The 21,433-nt window shown below is 43.2% G+C and overlaps 1 protein-coding gene across 2 annotated transcripts in view; it reads right to left on the bottom strand.

Moving 5' to 3' along the window:
- Positions 1-21,433, bottom strand: part of THADA (THADA armadillo repeat containing) — a 458,536-nt gene that overhangs the window by 65,730 nt on the left and 371,373 nt on the right. For both annotated transcript variants that reach the window (XM_043990158.1, XM_043990159.1), the window contains exons 32-36: positions 12,581-12,969; positions 11,382-11,506; positions 10,491-10,563; positions 8,613-8,766; positions 6,535-6,666 (exon numbers count right to left, since the gene is read on the bottom strand). In XM_043990158.1, the coding sequence (XP_043846093.1) occupies positions 6,535-6,666; positions 8,613-8,766; positions 10,491-10,563; positions 11,382-11,506; positions 12,581-12,969 (873 nt within the window). The remainder of the gene's footprint in view (positions 1-6,534; positions 6,667-8,612; positions 8,767-10,490; positions 10,564-11,381; positions 11,507-12,580; positions 12,970-21,433) is intronic.

Here is a 21,433-nt window from a genome sequence, read left to right as displayed (position 1 = left end):
GATTTTTTCTCTTATAACAGGATTAATGCAGAAATAGGATTAATGTTATTATGTGTATATATATGTGCATGTATATATATATATCTATATGTATATAGATATATAGATATAACCTATATCAGATTACCTGCCGTCTAGGGGAGGGGGGAGGGAGAAAAATCTGAAATTGTAAAGCTTGTATAAACAAAAGTTGAGAACTATCTGTACATGTAACGGAAAAAATAAAATACCTTATATGTAATTAAAAAAAAACATGACTAATGCAGAAATATGTTTAATGTGATTGTACATATATAACCTATAATAGATTGCTTTCTGTCTTGGGGAGCAGGGAGGGAGAAAGAAAAATCTGGAACTCAAAATCTCCCAAATGATTTCTTTTTCCTGTTTACCTTTTTATGCTTCTCTAGGGTCTTGTATTTGAAAGTCAAATTTTCTATTCAGTTCAGGTCTTTTCATCATGAATGCCTGAAAGTCCTCTTTTTCAGTGAAGCCCCCCTTTTTCCCCTGAAAGATTATACTCAGTTTTCCTGGGTAGGTGATTTTAGGTTGTAGTTCAAATTCTCATAAAAACAAATGTGGAAAACTATCTTTACATGTAACTGGGAAAAAAATAAAATACTATTAAGAATAAGACTTTCAACCACAACATTCAACTGAAGCTGCTCCTTCCAATGTTACCAGTGATCTTTTCATTACCAAATCCTCATCCTTTCTGACATCTCTGCAGCATCTGACACTACTTCTGTACACCCTTCCTTGGGTTTTTGTGACATGGTTCTCTCTTTGTTATCCCTCTATCTGTTGGAGTCAGCTTCCTTTGCATATTCACCTTCTATGTTACTCCCCCTAACCATTGCTATACCTCCAAAGTTCTGTTCTGGTCCTTATCTCTCTATATTTGGGAACCATGAACTTTTTTTTGGTAAGGCAATTGGGGTTAAGTGACTTACCCAGGGTCACACAGCTAGTAAGTTTCAAGTGTCTGAGGCAGGATTTGAACTCAGGTCCTCCTGATTCCAGGGCCAGTGCTCTATCCACTGCACTACCTAGCTGCCCCAGAACCATGAATTTGTAAAAAAAAAAGTTTTCAATTTCACTTGTTTTCCTGGGCCATTATTCTAGGGGCAGCTAGGTGGCGCAGTGGATAGAGCACTGGCCCTGGATTCAGGAGGACCTGAGTTCAAATCTGGTCTCAGACACTTAACACTTACTAGCTGTGTGACCCTGGGCAATTTACTTGACCCCAGTTGCCTCACACACACACACAAAATTAAAAACAAACAAACAAACAACAACAACAAAAAACATTATTCTGACATTTCTGGTAGCATCACCAGATTGCTCAAAAGATCCATGACATAAGAAAGGTTAAGAATTCCTGATCAAAAATATTGAATGTTGGAGGGAATGTGGGAAAGCTGTTGGTGGAGTTGTGAACTGATCCAACCATTCTGGAGAGTAATTTGGAACTGTGCCCAAAGGGCTATAGAATTGTGCATACCCTTTGATCCAGCAGTAGTACTGCTAGGTTTATATCCCAGAGACATATATCTGCCAAAAGAGAAAAAGACTTATTAGTACAAAAATATTTATAGCAACTCTTTGTGGTGGCTAAGGATTGGACATCAAGAGCATGCTCATCAACTGGAGAATGGCTAAATAAGCTGTGATATGTGATTGTAATGGAATATCATTGTGCTATAAGAAATGACAAACAAAGATTTCAGAAAGGCCTGGAAAGACTTGTATGAACTGATGTATAGCGAAATGAGCAGAACCAAGAGAATGTTGTACACAGAGACAGCAATATTGTTTGAAGAACTGTAAATGACTTAACTATTCTCAGAAATACAATGATCCAAGACAATTCCAAAGGACTGTTGATGAAACATACTATCCGCCTCCAAAGAAAGAACTGATATTGATGGAACACAGACTGAAGCAGGCTATTTTTCACTCTTTCATTTTTTTCTTTTATTCAAATTTTCTTGTACAAAATAATATGGTAATGTTTTACATGTATAATGCATGTGATTGCTTACCATCTCAGGGAGGGAAGGGAGGGAAGAAGAGATAAAAATTGGAACCCAAAACTATAAATAGAAATGTTTATTACTTAAAAAAAAATCCTGATCAGTCCAACTCACCCAGGTGAAGAAATTGAAGACAAAGAGGGGAAGAGACTTGCTCAGTCATATAATAATTGGTGGTATGTTAAGACCTGGAGATATTATTCCGTGAATCCCTCATCCCTTCCTCTCACTGCAGTGGGTGTGAGTCCTATTATTAGAGAGTCCCCTACCACTGATACCTATTCACTCCCATGGTAAAAGTAGCCTCAGATAGTCACAAGCTGAGATTTTCCAATGGGATGTCAGCTTTTAGGTCTCAAGGGGACAGGGAAATACCATTTGGGAGAGACTAGAAGAAATCAGCAGAAAGATAAATAAAGATCCCAAGACAACAAAGGCTCCCTAAGCACAAGAATAAGCTGAGCCAACCATCTGGCCATGAACCCTGACCCCGGCTATAGGCCCCTTTCACAGGCACCCTAACTCTTGTGAATCATCTGTTCACCAATTTCATCCTAGTAATAGGCATGAAACACTGCGGAGCTTGTTTCGAGTCAAGTTTTACTCTTGTCTGGTCCACTTACAGATAAACAGCATGGAGTAATGGACAGGGGATTAGCTTTGGAGTAAGAGGATCTGGAATTGAATCCTGGCTTTGTTATTGACTATCTGTGGGACCCTGGGAAAGTCATTTAATTTCTATGGGCCTCAGTTTTCTCTCCTATAAAATGAAGGGGTTAGTCTAGATGACCTCTAAGGTTTCTTCCTGCTCCGAATCTATGCATGAATGGTCCCGTGATGGGGTTAATACTAGGGTCTCTAGTTTTAAGAGCCTTGGGTCATCAAGAAAACACACTCTGTGGTCTGATATTGGGTTTCTTCATATATAAGATAAGTGAAAATAGCAAATGATGTTGAGTTTTCCCTACCCTTCTTGGTCTCTCTAAGTCTGGGGGAAGAACAGCATCCATCTATACTCAGCCTCCATTACAGAGAATTTTATGAACTTTTCCTGGGTCTGTAGCACTGTTTCCCTTTCTAGAAATACCTTCCTCCATTCCCAAGCTAGTATGGGGAAGGCTGAGACCTATCCCTTCTTTTATCTTTCATAGGAAGAGGGGACAGATTTTAGAACTGAGATCCCCATTTTGGGCTTATCACACCATTAAACTAAAGCAAGAAGAGAAAACCAATCTGCCCCGGCTGTGACCATAACACTGGTACTTCCTGCAGCCTCCTCTCTTCTGCTCCCAGTATGGGCATAGTGTTCTCCACTTTATGCCTTCACATATGAAAAAACAATCACCAACTGTCACAGGCACCGCCTGACTGAAAGGGGAGATCTTAGCTATTTGGCACGTAGCTATTTGGGGGAAAGAGAAAGAGAATGGAATTTGCTCAGTTTCAGACAGTTTGGTTTGCAGAGCGGCAGTGGTCTGAAGGGTTTCTACACCACACTCGATGGTGGTGTTACAGAAGTAGGCAGGGCTAATATCTGGGGGGAGGGTGGGAGAAAGCTGTTCTTTGAGCCCAAGGGTGAGTGAAGTCTCATAGGATAATGGTGGGGTTTTTGTTGGTGGTGATGGGGTTTTTTTGTTTTTGTTTTTTTGCATGACAATGGTGTTTTTTAGCCATGGCAAGATTTAGCAGAGAGGAGGCTGGATTTGGGTTCAAAGCACATGGATTCAGATGCTAACCATGTATGACCTTGGGACAAACCACTGCATCCCTCAGAGCCTAAATTCCTTCTTAGTAAAACAGGGAGTTGAACTAGATGACTTCTATGGTCCTTTCTAGCTCTGAATTTTGTGATCATGTAAATATTCTGGCACCTGGCACTTACACTGGCTACCACACAAGTCTTTATCTGATGCAGACCAGGCCCAACAATCAATCAGTCCTTTTGGGTTCTTCCCCTTGGATCTTCCAAATGCCATTGCCAGGACTTGGTACCCAAGAGCACCCAGCAGCTGACAATCAAGATGAAAATTGCAGATGGAGGGAACTCTACATATGCTGAGCCCCAGGCAACTGACCAACAGGGAAGGGGCCACATTAAGACCCGACTACTGGGCCAGCTTCCAGTCCCCACGCTATTCAGGGGAGCTACGGCTGTTGGATTTTGTCACTGCTGTGTATGTGCATCTGACCTAAAGCCTGTTCTAAATAAATCAAACACACAAAAATAGCACTATTGAGGCTTAGGGGCCCAACAGGGGTCACCTGCTCATTCTCTTGCCTCTGTTACTCAGTTGACAAAGGCCCTCACTTGGTCCTCAGTCTGTTTTCTTATAGAAACCAAGAGCCCCAATTTACCTCAAACCCCTGGAGGAGAGAACCCTACTTGCATTTCTGTGAAATGACTTGCCTAGAGAAGCATAGGGAGTATAATGTACTCCAATCATAATTCAATTATGTATTGGGTGTTCAATCAAAGTTTTCTCTTTCTAGGAGTACTTGCCTTTTTTTTTTTTTTTGGCGGGGCAATGGGGGTTAAGTGACTTGCCCAGGGTCACACAGCTAGTAAGTGTCAAGTGTCTGAGGTCCGATTTGAACTCAGGTTCTCCTGAATCCAGGGCCGGTGCTTTATCCACTGCGCCACCTAGCTGAGTACTTGCCTTTTAAAAGATGACAATGGGTAAGCCAAAGGAGTGAATCTCTACTGATGAAATTCTTGACACCATGGTAATCTAATGTGAGAAATATTTTCAGGCAGGTTACCTTCTCTGGAACTACTAAATCATACATTAATTAACTAGTAATTAATAATTCATTGACGATGCTCTCTACAGGTAAGGTTCTAGATGTACTTTCTCCGAGGAGGGGTGGCATCTTTGAGAGATGGGATGGAACAGTGGAGGAAATGTTAAATGAGGACTCAGGCAGCCTGGGTTCTAGTCTTGTTCTCCACCATTTAGTAATTGCGTGAGCCCAGGTACATTATGTAACCTTTGTAAGCTTCAATTTCCTCCGACGTAAGTTGGGAATAATAACATCTGTCCTCCCTGCCTCACAGAGCTTCTGGAAGGATTAAGTGATGGAACATGAAAATGCGTTGTAAGCAGCCAAGCATTAAACAAAGGCTGTGCGGTCACCGTCATCATCATCGTCACCACTGTCCTCCTCCTCCTCATTTCAGTTAAGGAGGGAAAAGCAGAAGAAGAATTGCTGTGGTGGGCTCTAGTCCAGGAAATCGAGGGTTTGCAAGGAAAAGCAGGGTTCACCACATCATCCAATGGGACCATGACACTAACTTCAGGGGAAGCAAGTTCCTGGCTCGGCCTCTCCAAGGCCCGCATCTCATTTCTCGTTAAGGCGTCTCAGCCAGTAAGCGAGTGAATCCAGTGCTAGGTTGTCGCCACAGTGTATGGCATTCACCCCTATTCTCCCTCCCAGTCCAGTGTGTACATCCGTTAACTTCCTGGTCCAGTCTCAGGGAGGAGGTCCCCTGCCCCACCCCCAGGGCTGGGTAAAGAAGCTCGGGACCTCCTGGCCATTGAGTCCAGAAGAGAACCCAAACCGAACCAGTTCACCATAGTTGATGATCACTTTCCTAGGCTCCTGGTCCAGTTTCTGAATTAGTGATCAGGTAATTCTGCTCCAGCTGTGGATGGAGGAGGTGGTTCTTCTGCCCCCCCTACCCATTCACTGGGGGCACTAGTGCCTCTTTGGCACCACACAAGACAACCCGACAGAGAGATCTCATCCCTTCTGTGTGACGTGGGCAAGAGTCAAGGACGTGGCAGAGTGACTACATTCCTGCGACAGAGGCTGAAAAATAAAGCTACCTTCCCCCTTCTTCCACTGGGTCCACTGATCACAGCAATGATATCTGGAGTTTATGTAGTGCTTTAAAGGTTTGAAGATATTAATCTCATCTCATCCTCACAACAACCCTATGAGAGAGGTGCTACTATGGTATCTGTTTTATAGATGAGGAAACTGAGTAGCACCAGCTCTCAATTATCCAGGAGCTGGTCATCTATTTGTGGATTATCCAGGGCTCACTACTTAATTCTCTATTCTCTTACACTCCGGTTTTGTTTTTTTGGGGGGGGTAAGGCAATTGGGGTTAAGTGACTGAGGCCTGATTTGAACTCAGGTACTCCTGAATCCAGGGCCAGTGCTTTATCCACTGCACCACCTAGCTGCTCCACTCTGTTATTTTTTTAAGCTACCATTTTGTTCATTAGGGTTCTAAGTCATGAGATGGGGGGCCAGGGCTCAAACAAGAAACCTCTGCTGATCTGCCATATGTAAGGCATAGGAGAGGCTGAAAGAAAATGGCTCAAGTGGCATTCTGAAATTATCTCTGGAGTTCAATTATTTAGAGAACCAAGGGTTCGAACTGGCTTTAAGAGAAACTGGAAATTTCAAGAAAATCAAACAATACCTTCTTGATTAGGTTTCAACCTTAAAGAAAAAAGGAATACAAACCCAAAGGACGAGAGGGTCATACCTGTTGTCCGGCAAGTGTTTTCTTGGGACAGGGCAACCTGGACCACTTCAGCTGCTTTATCTCTGACTGCTTGTTCCTCACTCTGAAGGAGAATGAAGACACATTTCCAGAGTGTGAGTGTATCTGGAAGACCTAAGAACACAAGAAGATGAGGTTTTAGAGTCGTTATTGGAACAAAACCATAATCAGGTGCTTCTTCTGACTCCTCTTTTTCTGCGTATCAAACAAAGAGATATGGCCAAGAAAAGGCAAGAGGGATTTGAGTTTCACAAATAAAACAAAATAGCATTCATTTCTGGGTCCACCACATTATTTATCTGTAGCATCTGTCCAAGATTGTATATCATAGTCTGGGCACTTTGCATTTTTCATTCACTTGGTTTTCCCTAGGTGGGTAGTTAGGGTACATAGGACAATCATTCTAAAGGGGGAAAAAAAAAAGGATTCCTTACAGAGTGTGAAAGTCTCCAGAGGCTCCTATCTGTGGATGACATTGTGTTGATAGAAATCTCCAGAATACTGTAAAGACTAGGTATTGTTCACAATTTATTTTGCCTGTTTGTGCCCCTAAACCATTTCTCTACTCAATTCCGAGCTCCTTATAGCACTGAGTATATCTTAGTCCATCCTTGTATCCTGGGAATTGTGACTTGTACATAGCAGATACTTAATACAGATTTGATTTGAATGAATAAATGAATGGATTCCCCATCTCTTAATCTCCAGAGGAGAGTGGAGGCAGGAAACAAGGGAAGGGAAGGGCAGACATTTAGATTACAATCTGCTCATTAACTCCCAGTCAGGATTTTTCCTCTCTTTTTTGATGTTTTACTATTGTTCTTTTCTTTTTTTAATATCTCTGTTACATGAGTACCTCCCACCAAGTGAACCCTCCCATGCAATGGCTAAGAACAGTCAAGCAAAACAAATCAGCATATTGGCTAGGGCAGAACACTTATGTCTCATTCCATATCTATCTCCCCACTTTTCTGCTGAGAGAAAGGAAGTTTGCTTCAATCCTAAAGCAGTGGTATGGAACTCAAATAGAAAGGTGTCTGGCAGGCTTCATATTGACTTAGCAAACCACAAATCAACATTATTTATGCTGCATTGTATTTTTATTTACTTTGCTAACCATTTCCCATTTACAGTTTAATCCAGGTTCCCAGCACAGGGGAGTTTTGTCCTTAGTTTGACATCCAAAGTCCTTACCTCCACTTTGATCATTCAAGAGTTTTACATTGGTTGGGAAGAGAGATTAGAATTCTAGGGGATCCCAAGAACATCCAGGGAAGAGTGTGCATGCAGGGCAGTCCTTGGGGGTATTTCTGTCAGAGAGATGGGCTGTTGATCCAAATGTATCCCTTGTGGAAACTCTGCCAGAAGCATCTCCTTTAGAGCTTGACATTCTGCCTCGCATTGGGCATGAATGTGCTAATCAGCCACCGAAACAATTAGGCTTGGGAGGCAGAGAGGGGAAGGAGAAAGGATGCTGGATTTGTAACCGGGAGACCTTCATTCAAATCTCAGCCCCTGCTTGCCACCACTGTGACCATGAACATGTCAATCAGCCTTCCTAGGCCTCAGTTTCCTTGTGTATAAAAAGGAATTTGGCCTAAAGTCCCTTTCGGCTCTTAAAGCTATGCTCTGAAGATCCTACCTTGACCTAGTTTCCTACAGACTGCAGGCGTTTTCCTGATTTTCAAGTAACTGTAACCAGAAGGGTACTGATTTCATTTTGCCTCACAGCCGTTTGTGCCCCATAACCATCCTCCTACTCAATTAGGAGGGCCTGGGAGAATATCTTGGTCCATCTTTGTATTCTGGGAACTTTTATGTTTGTTTGTTTTTTTTGTTTGTTGGTTTTGGTGAGGCAATCAGGATTAAGTGACTTGCCCAGGGTCACACAGCTAGTAAGTGTCAAGTGTCTGAGGCCGGATTTGAACTCAGGTCCTCCTGAATCCAGGGCTGGTGATCTATCCACTACGCCACCTAGCTGCCTTTCTGGGAACTTTTAAATCATGTGCTTTTAGATGGCTTGGTAAGGACATGGTCCTTCACCCTGTCAAGGTACTCACCAAGGATCAGATGTTGGTTGGTCAGGAAAACTGGTGTAATGCTGATGAGGACTTCAGCAGCTGCCAGCCTGGTCTCTGTCTGGAGCTCACCACCACAGCAATAGGCCACTAGTTGGACCCACTGATTCAGTTCCTTTTCTATTGAGGGCAATCCCTGAAAGCACAAAATATATTGTCTGTTTGGTTGTTGGTGAGGCAACTGGGGTTAAGTGACTTGCTCAGGGTCACGCAGCTAGTAAGTGTCAAGTGTCTGAGGCCAGGTTTGAACTCAGGCACTCCTCAATCCAGGGCTGGTGCTTTATCCACTGCGCCATCTAGCTACCCCCACAAAATATACTGTCAGCAAGGCACGGGATGTAGCTCAGGACTGGGGCTGCTAGATCTGCTCTGTTAGCGATTCCCATAGTGCGTAGAGAGAGTGTCCTGGGGACTAGATGCTAAACAGAAATTTAAAAACCCATCCTGGAACAGGTGCGGGAAGAGTGCCCAAGAGCTGTCAATTCTTCAGTAAGGAATCCAACTCTATTCTGCTCAAAGAGCATCTGTTTTGATTTTCTAGGAGGAGACACTGATAATTATAGTAACACCCTATTTTCCATGCTGTGAAGTTAAGAGGGTGTAAACAAAGGCCCATTTTTGTTTTAACCTTAAGGGGGGATTCTTCTGAATTAAGTTAATGACTAGTCACTTTATTTTTACACCCTCAAAACTGAGGAGGGAAATCTACTTTGAGTCTTCTGAAAAATTTTTAATACATTTCATTTTTTCCCATATATATATATATATATATATATATATATATATATATATATATATATATATATATATATATATATATATATATATGTATGTATGTATGTATTTGGTAGGTCTTGGGTTTAGGAACACAAAGAGTTCATTCAGGGGACTGTTTTTTATTTTATTTTTAATTTTTTTTCCAATTGCATATTAAAAACAAGTTTTGACTTTTGTGATTGTTTTTACTTTTATTTTATTTTATTTTTTTTTGGTGAGGCAATTGGGGTTAAGTGACTTGCCCAGGGTCACACAGCTAGTAAGTGTTAAGTGTCTGAGGCCGGATTTGAACTCAGGTACTACTGAATCCAGGGCTGGTGCTTTATCCACTGCGCCATCTAGCTGCCCCTGTTTTTGTTTTTTGTTTTGTTTTGTTTTGTTTTGCGGGGCAATGGGGGTTAAGTGACTTGCCCAGGGTCACACAGCTAGTAAGTGTCAAGTGTCTGAGGCCGGATTTGAACTCAGGTCCTCCTGAATTCAGGGCCGGTGCTTTATACACTGTGCTATCTAGCCACCCCCTGTTTTTGCTTTTAAAAAAGCTAAAATACAAATATAAAATAAGCCATCTGCCTGTGTAATTAATCTCTGTGGCCTCAGAGTCAGAAAGATGTAGGTTCAAAAGGAAAAGGACCTACCTGTACAAAATGTTGACAGCAGCTCTTTTTGTGGTGGCAAAGGACTGGAAATGGAGGGGATGCCCTTCAGCTAGGCAATGGCTGAACAAATTGGGGTGGGGTGGAGGAACGGTAGAATACTGGAACTAGAGCATCAGATTTCCTGGCTGTGGCCAATGCCCTCAGCTCACTAAGCTGCATCCCACAATTTCCTCAGCTATGGCTTCCCAGGAGAGAGAGGGAGGTGGATTTCCATGGAGGATCCTGGCAGGTGGCTAAGCAGGAAGGCCTCATGAACTTGAGGTAGCTGGCCCCAGAATAGAGACACAGATGTAGATGGTGCTGGTTATACTCAGATAATTCATGGACAAACTATCCTTCGCATGTCTTCCCCTTGGGGACAGCTCTCCTTTACTGACAGGACACAAAATGACCGACCCTCCCTGAACAGGAAGCAGACCAGCCTTACCTCCTTATCCACCTGCACGTGGTGGGTGACCAGTCCCGAGGCAAGCCTCAGAGCTTGACTCTGAATTGTGATTCTGGGGGGGAAAAGTAGGAAAAATACACAACATAAGATGAAACTGATGCTTCATGAGCAGAGATGTCTACTTAATATTTTTTTGTCTTGACCAGTGATTTCACTGGTGCTGGGAACTCTCAGTGAAGGAACTTCTCCAAATGCAGATTGGCAACTGTTCTGCCTGCCACTTAGCAGGTACTTAATCCACTGTGAGCTGACCTACTAACTGAAACTTAAAACCTTGGAGAGATGCCTGGAGCACTGAAGGCTAAGTGACTCACCCAAGGTCACACAGCCAGGATGTGTCAAAAGGCAGAACTTAAGTCCAGGGTTGACTCTCTATTCACTGACTCCAAGGTCTGCTCTTATTCACTCTCCACACTGCCTCTTATACTATTAATAATCGGCAAATAAAATACTCCTCTTACTTAACAATAATAAAAATAATAATTAGCATTTACATAGTACTTTAAGGCTTATACATTGCTTAACACATATTATCTCATTTTATCCTCACAAGAATTCTGAGGGGCATGTACTATTATCATTCCCATTTTACAGGTGAGGAAACCAAGGCAGACAGAGGTTAAATGACCTGCCTAGGGTCACTCAGCTAGTAGGTGTCTGAGATGGCATTTTGCACTCAAGTCTTCCTGACTCTAGGCCCAATGCTCTCTCCACTGCACCACTTAGCTATCTCAAGTTGGTGTAATAAACAAAAAAATAAAAAGTATCAATAAAATGAGAGAGACAGAGGGAGATAAAGAGAGAGGGAAGGAGGGAGGGAGAGGGAGAGGGAGAGGGTGATTGCAGGCAGCAGTAATTAGGGGACCAGACCTCTCACTGGAAACATTTGCAACATTCATTGTCCAGGTCAAGAATTCCTTTGGGGTCCGGTGGATACAGCTTTCAGTCAAAGGAAGCCACTTGCTGACATCCATGCAATGGAGAATCTTCAAAACCTATAAATATAAATTAGAAGCAGAATTCATGAAAGAAGAAACAATTAGTGTGGGGAGGAGTGAAGAGAAATCTGTGAGTTCCCATATAGAAATATCTTGCACTGATATTGTGCTTATGTATCATTTTAAGATCACTACCCTCCTGAAAGGTAGAGAATATTATCCCAGAATCAAAAACTGGAAACTGAGTTATGGAGAGAGGCAGTGATTTAGCTAAAGTTATACAGTGAATCAGTGGCTAGGCTAGGATTAGAACCCAGATCTCCAGGTTGTTAGAGAAACGTCCCTTATATTAGACCAGACAAGTCAATCTTTCTCATATACTAGATCTGATTTTGGTTTATCTAGGGACTGGAGATTCAGAGTGGTTTAACTAGCTTCTATACTTCCTTACTGGCCCCCTCATCCCTGTCAGCAGACAGCTTGAGTAAATGCTTCTGTGATCATAGGGCCATCCTGGGCACCATACAGAGGGTTAAGTCAACACCATCCTTACCTTACGAACAAGAAATCCAATGTACTCCACTCCTTAGCCTATAGGGAGCCCCTGGGTTTGTTTGTTCCTTCCTTCCTTCCTTCCTTCCTTCCTTCCTTCCTTCCTTCCTTCCTTCCTTCCTTCCTTCCTTCCTTCCTTCCTCCTCCCTCCCTCCCTCCCTTCCTCCTCCTCCTCCCTCCCTCCCTTCCTCCTCCTCCTTCCTTCCCTCCCTCCCTCCCTCCCTTCCTTCCTCCCTTCCTTCCTTCCTTCCTTCCTTCCTTCCTTCCTTCCTTCCTTCCTTCCTTCCTTCCTTCCTTCCTTCCTCCTCCTCCCTCCCTCCCTTCTTTCCTTCCTTCCTTCCTTTCTTTCGGTGAGGCAACTGGGGTTAAGTGACTTGCCCAGAGTTACACAGCTAGTAAGTGTCAAGTGTCTGAGGCCAGATTTGAACTCAGGTCCTCCTGAATCCAGGGCTGTTGCTCTATCCACCGTGCCACCCAGCTGCCCCACACTCTATTTTTAAAACACCAACACCCTAGTGAGCTCTACAGGAAAAGGAAGGACTGGAATGTAGGGGAAGGTAGACAAACAACAGACTGGACCTTGCCAAAGCAATCTTGGTGCTTTTCTTCCATGGCCATCTTCAAGAGCGTCTCCCCAACATCAGGAAGGGAGGGCAGGGGACCTCTCTCTTCTCCTCTCTTCTGCTCTGGGACTGTTGGTGTCACCAAATGCAGCACGGTTTCCAACGTCAGCAGGCGTACTTCAGGGAAGTTGGAGTGTAACAGCTGAACAAGAGAGATGGGGGTCTCCTTTGTCTTTTCACTGGGGTCAGCTGCTGAAGCAAACATGGCAGCTATCACCAATCTGGTGAGGCTCTGCAAATACTGGATCAGACCGGGGATGGCAGAGGAACAGAGGATTCCAGTTTTTAGTTCAGATTCAGAGATGATCGTGCCAACCTCTTCCCAAAAGCCAAGGATTTTGAGGCCTAAAAACCAAAAATCACAAGGAAAAAGGGACTTAGAGGATCCTTCCCTTTGCAGGGGGCCTCAGAGGCCATGGAGAGGTGAAGGGACTTGCCTAAGTCATATAGGTAATGTCAGAGGTAGGATTTGAACCAAAATCTAATTCTCTTTTCTACTCTACTACACTGATTCTTCAGGGGTCTGAGATTTCATTAGTATGGGTCTTCCCTTCCCGGTCGGAGGTCATAACCCTATGTACTTTATCAGACAGTATTCGTGAGTTGCTGTTGGCAAAAAGCAAAGCGAAACAAAACCCCCCAAAAGACCACTTCATGGCCAACCGCCTGCTGGCGAGTTTCTCTTAAGTTAGCTGGACTGGTGCTTGCCTGATGGACACTCCACTTTATTGAAGTAAAGTGGCCAAACAATTTTGCAGAAAATCTGAAGATAATTTTGAAGAAAAATGGATACCTGGACTTTTTGCTATTGCATCATAACATTAGATATCAGGGGGAAAAGCATTTTAAATTGGGAAATTCAAAGACACTAGCTAGTTCATTAGAAATTTCTATCTCTACAGATATGGAAAAGAGAATAGCCACCAAGGGAAGAGAGAGTATCTAAGATGAGGTGCTGGTCAACAGTGTCAAAAACTTTAGAGATATTGGCTAAGATGAAGACTGAGAAAAAGGTCATGCAACCGAGCATTTAAGAGATTGCCGGTAACCTTGGAGACAAAAGTTCAGAAGAACAATGGAGTCAACTGAAAGGGGGTGAGAAGTGATGGGAAGATAAGGAAACATGGGCAATAAGTATAGATAATTTCAGGAGGATATCTTGATGAGATGGCAGGGTCAAGGCTTTTTAAAAAGTGGGGTGACCTGGAAAATTTTATTGGCAGCAGGGGAGGAAGCAGTAGATTAAAAAAATGGAAGGGAGCTTCCGGGGAAGAGCCAAGATGGCGGAGGAAAGGCAGTGAGCTCCTGAACTCATGACATGATTGCTCCAAAAAACATCCAAATAACACCATAGGAAAATGCCTGGAGCAGCAAAACTCACAGAAGAATGTGCTGAAATCATCTTCTAACTAAGAACGGCTTGGAAGGTCAGAAGGAGGGAGCTGCTGTGCTGATACAGGAGTCGGGCCCAAACCCACAGTCACCCTGACACAGATCTAGTCACAGGAAGTCCTCACCAGAGAAGGAGACCCCCAGAGCCTCTGAATCAGCTGCAGTACCAGTGTTGTCTGGAACTAAGCTCACAGTCTGGTGAGTGGGCTGAGCCCTGGGCAGGGGAGAGACTACAGGGGTCTATGCTGGTGCTAAGGCAGAACTTGGATTTTACACCCCTACTGAGAACCAGGTGGTAGGCTCGAGTGGCAGTGGCCCAGGTCAGGGAGGGGCACAGGCTCGTCGGAGCTAACAACCACAACACACAAAGCTGGTTGATTAGCAAGTTGGTCTGGGGTCATCTAAGGACCAGGGAACAGACCAGGTGAGGGAGGGAACCTGATTGTCCTTAAATCATACCACCTGGGACTTCTTAAGCTTGGGATACTGCAGCCTGGAAACAGTGCCCCACTTTAAGGAGCTAAAAGGCTAGTAAAAGAAAGGCAAGACGAGCCAACAGAGAAAGGTGAGGATCATAGAAAGTTTCTTCAGTAACAAGGAAGACCAAGGGGCACCCTCAGAGGAAGATGTCAACATCAGGGCCCCTATATCTAAAGCTTCCAAGAAAAATACATATTGGTCTCAGGCCATAGAGGTGCTCAAAAAGGACTTTGAAGATAAAGTTAGAGAGGTAGAGGAAAAAATGGAAAGAGAAATGAGGGTGATGCAGGAAAGACATGAGAAAAAAGTCAACAGCTTGAAAAGTCAAATTGGCCAAATGGAAAAGGAGGTACAAAAGCTCTCTGATGAAAATAATTGCCTAAGAATGAGAATTGAACAAATGGAAGCCAGTGACTTTATGAGAAACCAAGACACAATAAAGCAAATCCAAATGAATAAAAAAATAGAGGGCAATGTGAAATGTCTTCTGGGAAAAACTGCCGACCTGGAAAATAGGTCCAGGAGACATAATCTGAAAATTATTGGTCTACCTGAAAACCATGATCAAGGAAAGAGTTTAGACACCATCTTCCAAGATATTCCCAGGGAAAATTGCCCTGAAATTCTAGAAGAAGAAGCTAAAATAGAAATTGAAAGAATCCACCGATCACCTCCAGAAAGAGATCCCAAAAGGAAAACTCCTAGGAATATTATAGCCAAATTCCAGAGCTCTCAGGTCAAGGAGAAAATATTGCAAGCTGCCAAAAAGAAAGAATTCAAGTACTGTGGAGCCCCAGTCAGGATAGCACAGGATCTAGCAGCTTCTACATTAAAGGACCGGAGGGCATGGAATATGATATTCCAAAGGGCAAAGGAAATGGGATTACAACCAAGAATCACCTACCCAGCAAAACTCAGCATTATCTTTCAGCAAAAAAAAAAAAATGGGACTTTAATGAAATAGAAGACTTTCAGATATTTGTGATGAAAAGACCTGAACTGAATGGCAAATTTGACTTTCAAATACAAGACCCTAGAGAACCATAAAAAATTGGAGCTGGGGGATATACCTGGGGTCATACAGTGGGCGACTGTCTTGTGTCTGAGGTCGGGTTTTGGCTGGGATCCCCCTGGGTCCAGGGGTGATGCTTTGTCCACTGTGGCACTTAGCGAGATGATGACATCTTTAGGGTTAAATTGAGGGGTGAAGGGAATTCACTGGGGGAGGGGGAAGGGCAGAAGTGAAATCCTATATGAAAGTAACAGGAAAAGGCTTATGGAGTTGGGGAAGAGATAGGAGAGGAGCAGGGCAGTAAATGAATTTTACACTCATCAGAAAAGGCTCAAAGATGTTAAACTCATCAGGTGCCTCAAGGAGGGACTAACACACACACACACATACACACACACACACACCCAACTGGGTGGAGTAATCTATTTAATCTGGGCAGTAAATGAGCCTAAGACTCATCAGAATTGGCTCAAAGACCTCAATCTCATTAGAATTGGCTCCAGGAGGGAATAATGTACACGCTCAATAGGGTGGAGTAATCTCTCTAACCCTGCAGGAAAATAGGAGGGAAAGGGGATAAAGAGAGAGGGGCAAAAGAAGGAAGGGCAGAGTGGGGGAGGGGACAGACAAGCAAATCCCTTTTGAAGAGTGATAGGATGAAAGAAGATGGATAATAGAATAAATATCATGGGGAAAGGAATAGGATGGAGGGGAAACAGTTAACAATAGTAATCATGAAAAAGAGAAAAGGGGGAAAATTGCACAAAAAATATTTATAGCAACTCTTGGTGGAGGCTAAAAATTGAAAATCAAGGGAATGTCCATCAATTGAGGAATGATGGAAAAAGCTGTGTTATATGATTGTAGTGGAATGGTCTTGTGCTACAGGAAATGACAAACAGGATGATCCCAGAAAAACCTGTGAAGTGAGCAGAGCTGGGAGGACATTGTGCGTAGTGACAGCAGTATTGTTCAATGAGCAATTGTGAATGACAACTACTCTCAGCAGTGCAATGATCCAAGACAATCCCAAGGAACTAATGAGGAAGCTTACCATACACCCCTATAGAAAGAACTGATAAAAAGAACACTTGTGGATTGTACATATATAACCTGGTTGTGATCTTGTGGAGGGGGGAGGAAAGGGAGGGAGGGAGAAAAATTTGGAACTCTAAATCTTATGAAAATGAATGTTGAAAAGTACCCTTACATGTAACTGGAAAATAAAATAAATGAATGTTGCTGAAAAAAAATGGAAGGAGGATGAAGAGAAGGGAAGAAGAGGGAAGGGAGGGAGAGACAGACAGAGAGAGAAAGAGAAGATGGAGAGAGAGAGAGAGGAGAGAGACAAACAAAGAGAGAGAAAATACTGAGGAGGCTGTTGCCTGGATAGGACATATTAACATCAAGCAAAGGGCTTGGTCTAAGTATCAGAAACTACAGCAAAAGATGGAATGGGAAAAGATTTTTATGGTTCAGTCCTTTTCAGTCACGTCTGCTTCTCCATGACCCCATTTGGGGTCTTCTTGGCAACAATACTGGAATGGTTTGCCATTTCCTTCTCCAGCTCACTTTACAGATGAGGAAACTGTGGCAATCAGGGTGAAGCGACTTGCCCAGGGTCATACAGCTAGTAAGTACCTGAGGCCAGAATTGGATTCAGGAAGATAAGTCTTTCTGACTCCAGCCCCAAGATGTAAGAGAGATCAAAAGTATCTAATAGAGGGCAATAGAGAAGTCACTTTAGATGTCTTCTACTTTTTCAGTAAAGTGGAAAGCAAATTCCTCTGGGAAGGGGGATTGGAGAAATGGTATAAGGGGCTTGAGGAGAGAAAAGGTTGAGGATGGACATTCTGTAGAGTGTGGGAGAGTCAGTCAGGGAAGAATAAAGTACCTTGCAGCAGTGAGGACCCAGGTTATATTAGCTAACAAATTTTAGTGGCTACAAGCTACACAGTGAAGTGACTTTCTCTAGGGATGTTCATCAGTGTGCATGTGGAAAAGGTGGATGAAGGGGTAACCCAGGGTAGGAGTCTAGCATGGCATGAACAGTTATAGATAAAAAGACAAGAAGGGCAAAGGGGGATGGACACTGTAGAGCCGAACTGGTGAAACAGGGGGCCAAGACTGTGAAAGGAACAAAAGGACATCGAAACGATGGTAAAGAGCTTGGCACAAGTTACAACAAGGATGAAAAATAGGTTCGGTAGAGTGGGGCAGAGGATAAGGATAGCAGGTTATAATGAGAGAGAGAGAGAGAGAGAGAGAGAGAGAGAGAGAGAGAGAGAGAGAGAGAGAGAGAGAGAGAGAGAGTTGTAAATAAGCAAAGCTATAGATGAGAAAGCTTCACCAGCAGTGTTGTTCTGAGCATCCTTGTGTGTGAGTTTAGCTGTCCTCCCTAAAGTCTTGGGACGATGTGTACTGTTTGTGTACTCCTGGGGGAACACAGAACTCTAATGGGACACTCCCCTGGTCTGGCTGTGGGCAGTAGGCAGGAACTAGAGATCCAGCCCAGGGAATGCAGACTGGTCAAGGAGGGAGCCAAGAATGAGCTGTGGCCCGACACTAAGCTAACCGAACTTACGTCTGAGGTTGTGTCCCTGAAGCTCTTATGGTTTCACCTCCAAGCAACTATAGTAAAGATATATTCTCATATGTGATCCTTGAATGCCAAGAAAAAAACACCTTTCTTATGTCACTATTCTTTGAATAGTCAATAAATGTGAGATGATTGTTCACAAAGGTATCAGACAATGCAGTCAGTATTCTCTAAACTGGACCCAGGAAAGGTGCTGATAGCCTTTGACAGACCGTTTTTTTCTTTTCTTCCCCCTGATGTTGTCTCCAACTTACTCTGAATATATGAGCTAGGTGACGCTGTGGTCAAACAACAACAAAAATGATCAATGCTTAACATAGAAAGTATTGGTTATGGGGCAGCAATATGGCGCAGTAGATAGAGTGCTGGGCCTGAACTCAGTAAGCTTCATCTTCTCGAGTTCAAATCCAGCCTCAGACATTTAGCAGCTATGTGACCCTGGGCAAGTCACTTATCCATGTTTGCCTCAGTTTCCTCATCTATAAAATGAGCTGGAGAAGGAAATGGCAAACCACTCTAGTATCTTTGCCAAGAAAACCCCACTACAGGAACTATTCTAGACTTCATCTCAGGTCTCCCACAGTACTCTCTGTTCTCACTCTCACAGATGAGGGCAAGCTCCCTCATCTCCCCCTTTTTAACTCATTTTATAATTCCCTGAATCAATCTTCCACCATTTTCTCCTTTATTCCAGTGTCAAAGAAGTGGCCCTCCTCAGGAGGGTCAGTTCAGACTGCCCCCCACAATCACCTCATCCCCTTATGTTTAATCTCTTCCTAGATACTGAAGTGGTTTCTTTGTCCCTGCCTATAAATATGCCCATAACTCTGCCATCTTTAAAAAAAAAAATCTCTCAACTAGATCCTACCATCCCCACTAGCTAGGATCTGTCAAACATCTTGAGAAAATGTCTACACTTGCTTCATTCCCCTTCCTCTCACCCTCTTCTTCATGCTCTGTAATCTGGCTTCAAACTTCATTACTCATTTGAAATTATTTTCTTTTAAAGTCGCCAGTGATCTCATAAGGGCCAAATCTAATGGCCTCTTCTCAATTCTCATACTTCTTGACTGCTCCCTTTCCTCCTCCCCCCTCCCCCCCCACCGGGCAATTAAGATTAAGTGACTTGCCCAAAGTCACACAGTTAGTAACTGTCAAGTGTCTGAGACTGGATTTGAACAGAATCCAGGGCTGCTGCTTTATCCACTGAGTCACCTAGCTGCCCCTATCCTTTCCTCTCTTAATAAATGTTGGTTGACTGACAGACATAGGTTTAATAAATACCCATTCACTGAGAGCAAGGTCCAGCCATGGAACAGTAGTTTGTTCTGATTTGCATCATTTTGGACTGGTGAGACAAAGTCTAGCTTTGGGGGACCACATCCCCCTAGAACTTTAAATCAGTCTTTTCCATGAATATAGAAAACTTGCCAGCCCACCTTTGCTGCTCGTACCCAGACAGTGAATAAATAAAACTCTAAATGAAAGACCTGCCTACCATAAACTGTTACTTGTCTTGGGGTGAGGGATGAGTGACGTGACTGTGGTCAAGAATCCAAAGATGTGACTAGACCAGACAGGCCACATTCACTGTAGTTCTCATATACCCAGGGGCGAGTTTATTATTATTATTATTATTATCTTGCCCTCATCTAATTTTGTTCATGTCTTTGCATTGCTTGTCTAAAAGTTCTTTCTATTCTGGAAAATGGTTTTCTTTTCATTGGAAAAAAATTATGATCAAAGCTCTCCAAATGAGTGAGAAAACCCCTATGAAAGAAGATTTTTTTTTTCTGAGATCTTGCTGTCAGCTCTCAGCTTCTCAAATCTACCTATGAATTATATGTCTCAACAGTATGATTTGATAAAGTCATGAAATCCAACAAAGGGCTCAACAATGACAACTGTGCATCTTCCTGTTAACACACACGCTGTTAAAACCGGGCAAGGAAAGGTTTTGGGCAGAAGTCTCCGTTTTCAGAAACCACGACAGTAGGCCTCACTTCATAGCAATATCAAGCTCCTTCTGGGTGCTAAACTACCCCTAAGCAAGGGAGAGGTTCTGCCCTGGAGACCCAGCATTATCTTAGCCAAGGTCCAGGCCCCATCACACTGGTGTCAACCGTGTTGCCTATGAATACTGGAAGTCCAGAAGGAGGAGCCATATTGATCGTTCTAAAAACTCAGAAATGAAGAATCAAAGACTCACAGAATTCTGGGGTGGAAAGGGATTTCAGTGGCCATCTATCTAGTCCAACACATCTAGAAAAATAACCTCTTCTACAACACACCCAACATGTGGTCATTTGGCCTTCGTGAAGACAAGGTAGGCTATTCTACTTCTAGAGAGCTCTCATTGTGAGGAAGTTTTTTTCTTATCATCAAGTCTATATTTGTTTCTTTGTAATTTCTAGCTACTAGTCCTAATTCGACCTTCTGGGACCAAGTAGAAAAAGTCTAATCCCCCTCCACTTTATACTTGAAAGTATGTGAAGACCAGTTTCTCAAAAAAGAAAGTGACTTTACTTACTGGTGAAAATGGGGAGGAATGGGGTAGGTGGTTCATTTAGCAAATGGTATTCAAAGTCCTCTATGGGTAGAGCTAAGGTTCAGTGGAGCCCAGAAGATGATTAAGTGACTTTTTTCAAATACTGGAAAATCTCTCTCTCTCTCTCTCTTTTTTTTTTTAGTGAGGCAATTGGGGTTAAGTGACTTGCCCAGGGTCACACAGCTAGTAAGTGTCAAGTGTCTGAGGCCGCATTTGAACTCAGGTCCTCCTGACTCCAGGGCTGGTGCTCTATCCACTGCGCCACCTAGGTGCCCCTGGAAAATCTCTTTTAAAAACAATCCCCTGGGGTGGCTAGGTGGCGCAGTGGATAAAGCACCGGCCCTGGATTCAGGAGGACCTGAGTTCAAATCCGGCCTCAGACACTTGACACTTACTAGCTGTGTGACCCTGGGCAAGTCACTTAACCCCCATTGCCCCACAAGAACAAAAAACAAACAAACAAAAAAACAATCCCCATGGGGCAGCTAGATGGCGCAGTGGATAAAGCACTTGCCATGGATTCAAGAAGACCTGAGTTCAAATCTGGACTCAGACATTTGACATTTACTAGCTGTGTGACCCCGGGCAAGTCACTTAACCCTCACTGCCCTGCAAAAAACCAAACCAAACCAAAACAATCCCCACACACTCTTTGGAAAGAAAAGAAGCATTTTAAGAAAGAATCCCATCATATTTTAATATTGTGAAGCTATTAGGTTAAGTCAATCATACTAACTTTTTTTAAGTTTACAATCTCTCTACTCAAAAAAAAAAAAAA

Source organism: Dromiciops gliroides, chromosome 2 (assembly GCF_019393635.1).
Source record: "Dromiciops gliroides isolate mDroGli1 chromosome 2, mDroGli1.pri, whole genome shotgun sequence".
In the NCBI taxonomy this organism is placed as follows: Eukaryota; Metazoa; Chordata; class Mammalia; order Microbiotheria; family Microbiotheriidae; genus Dromiciops; species Dromiciops gliroides.
Note: the sequence above shows the minus strand (reverse complement) of the source record. Positions and strands in the feature narration are given on the sequence as shown.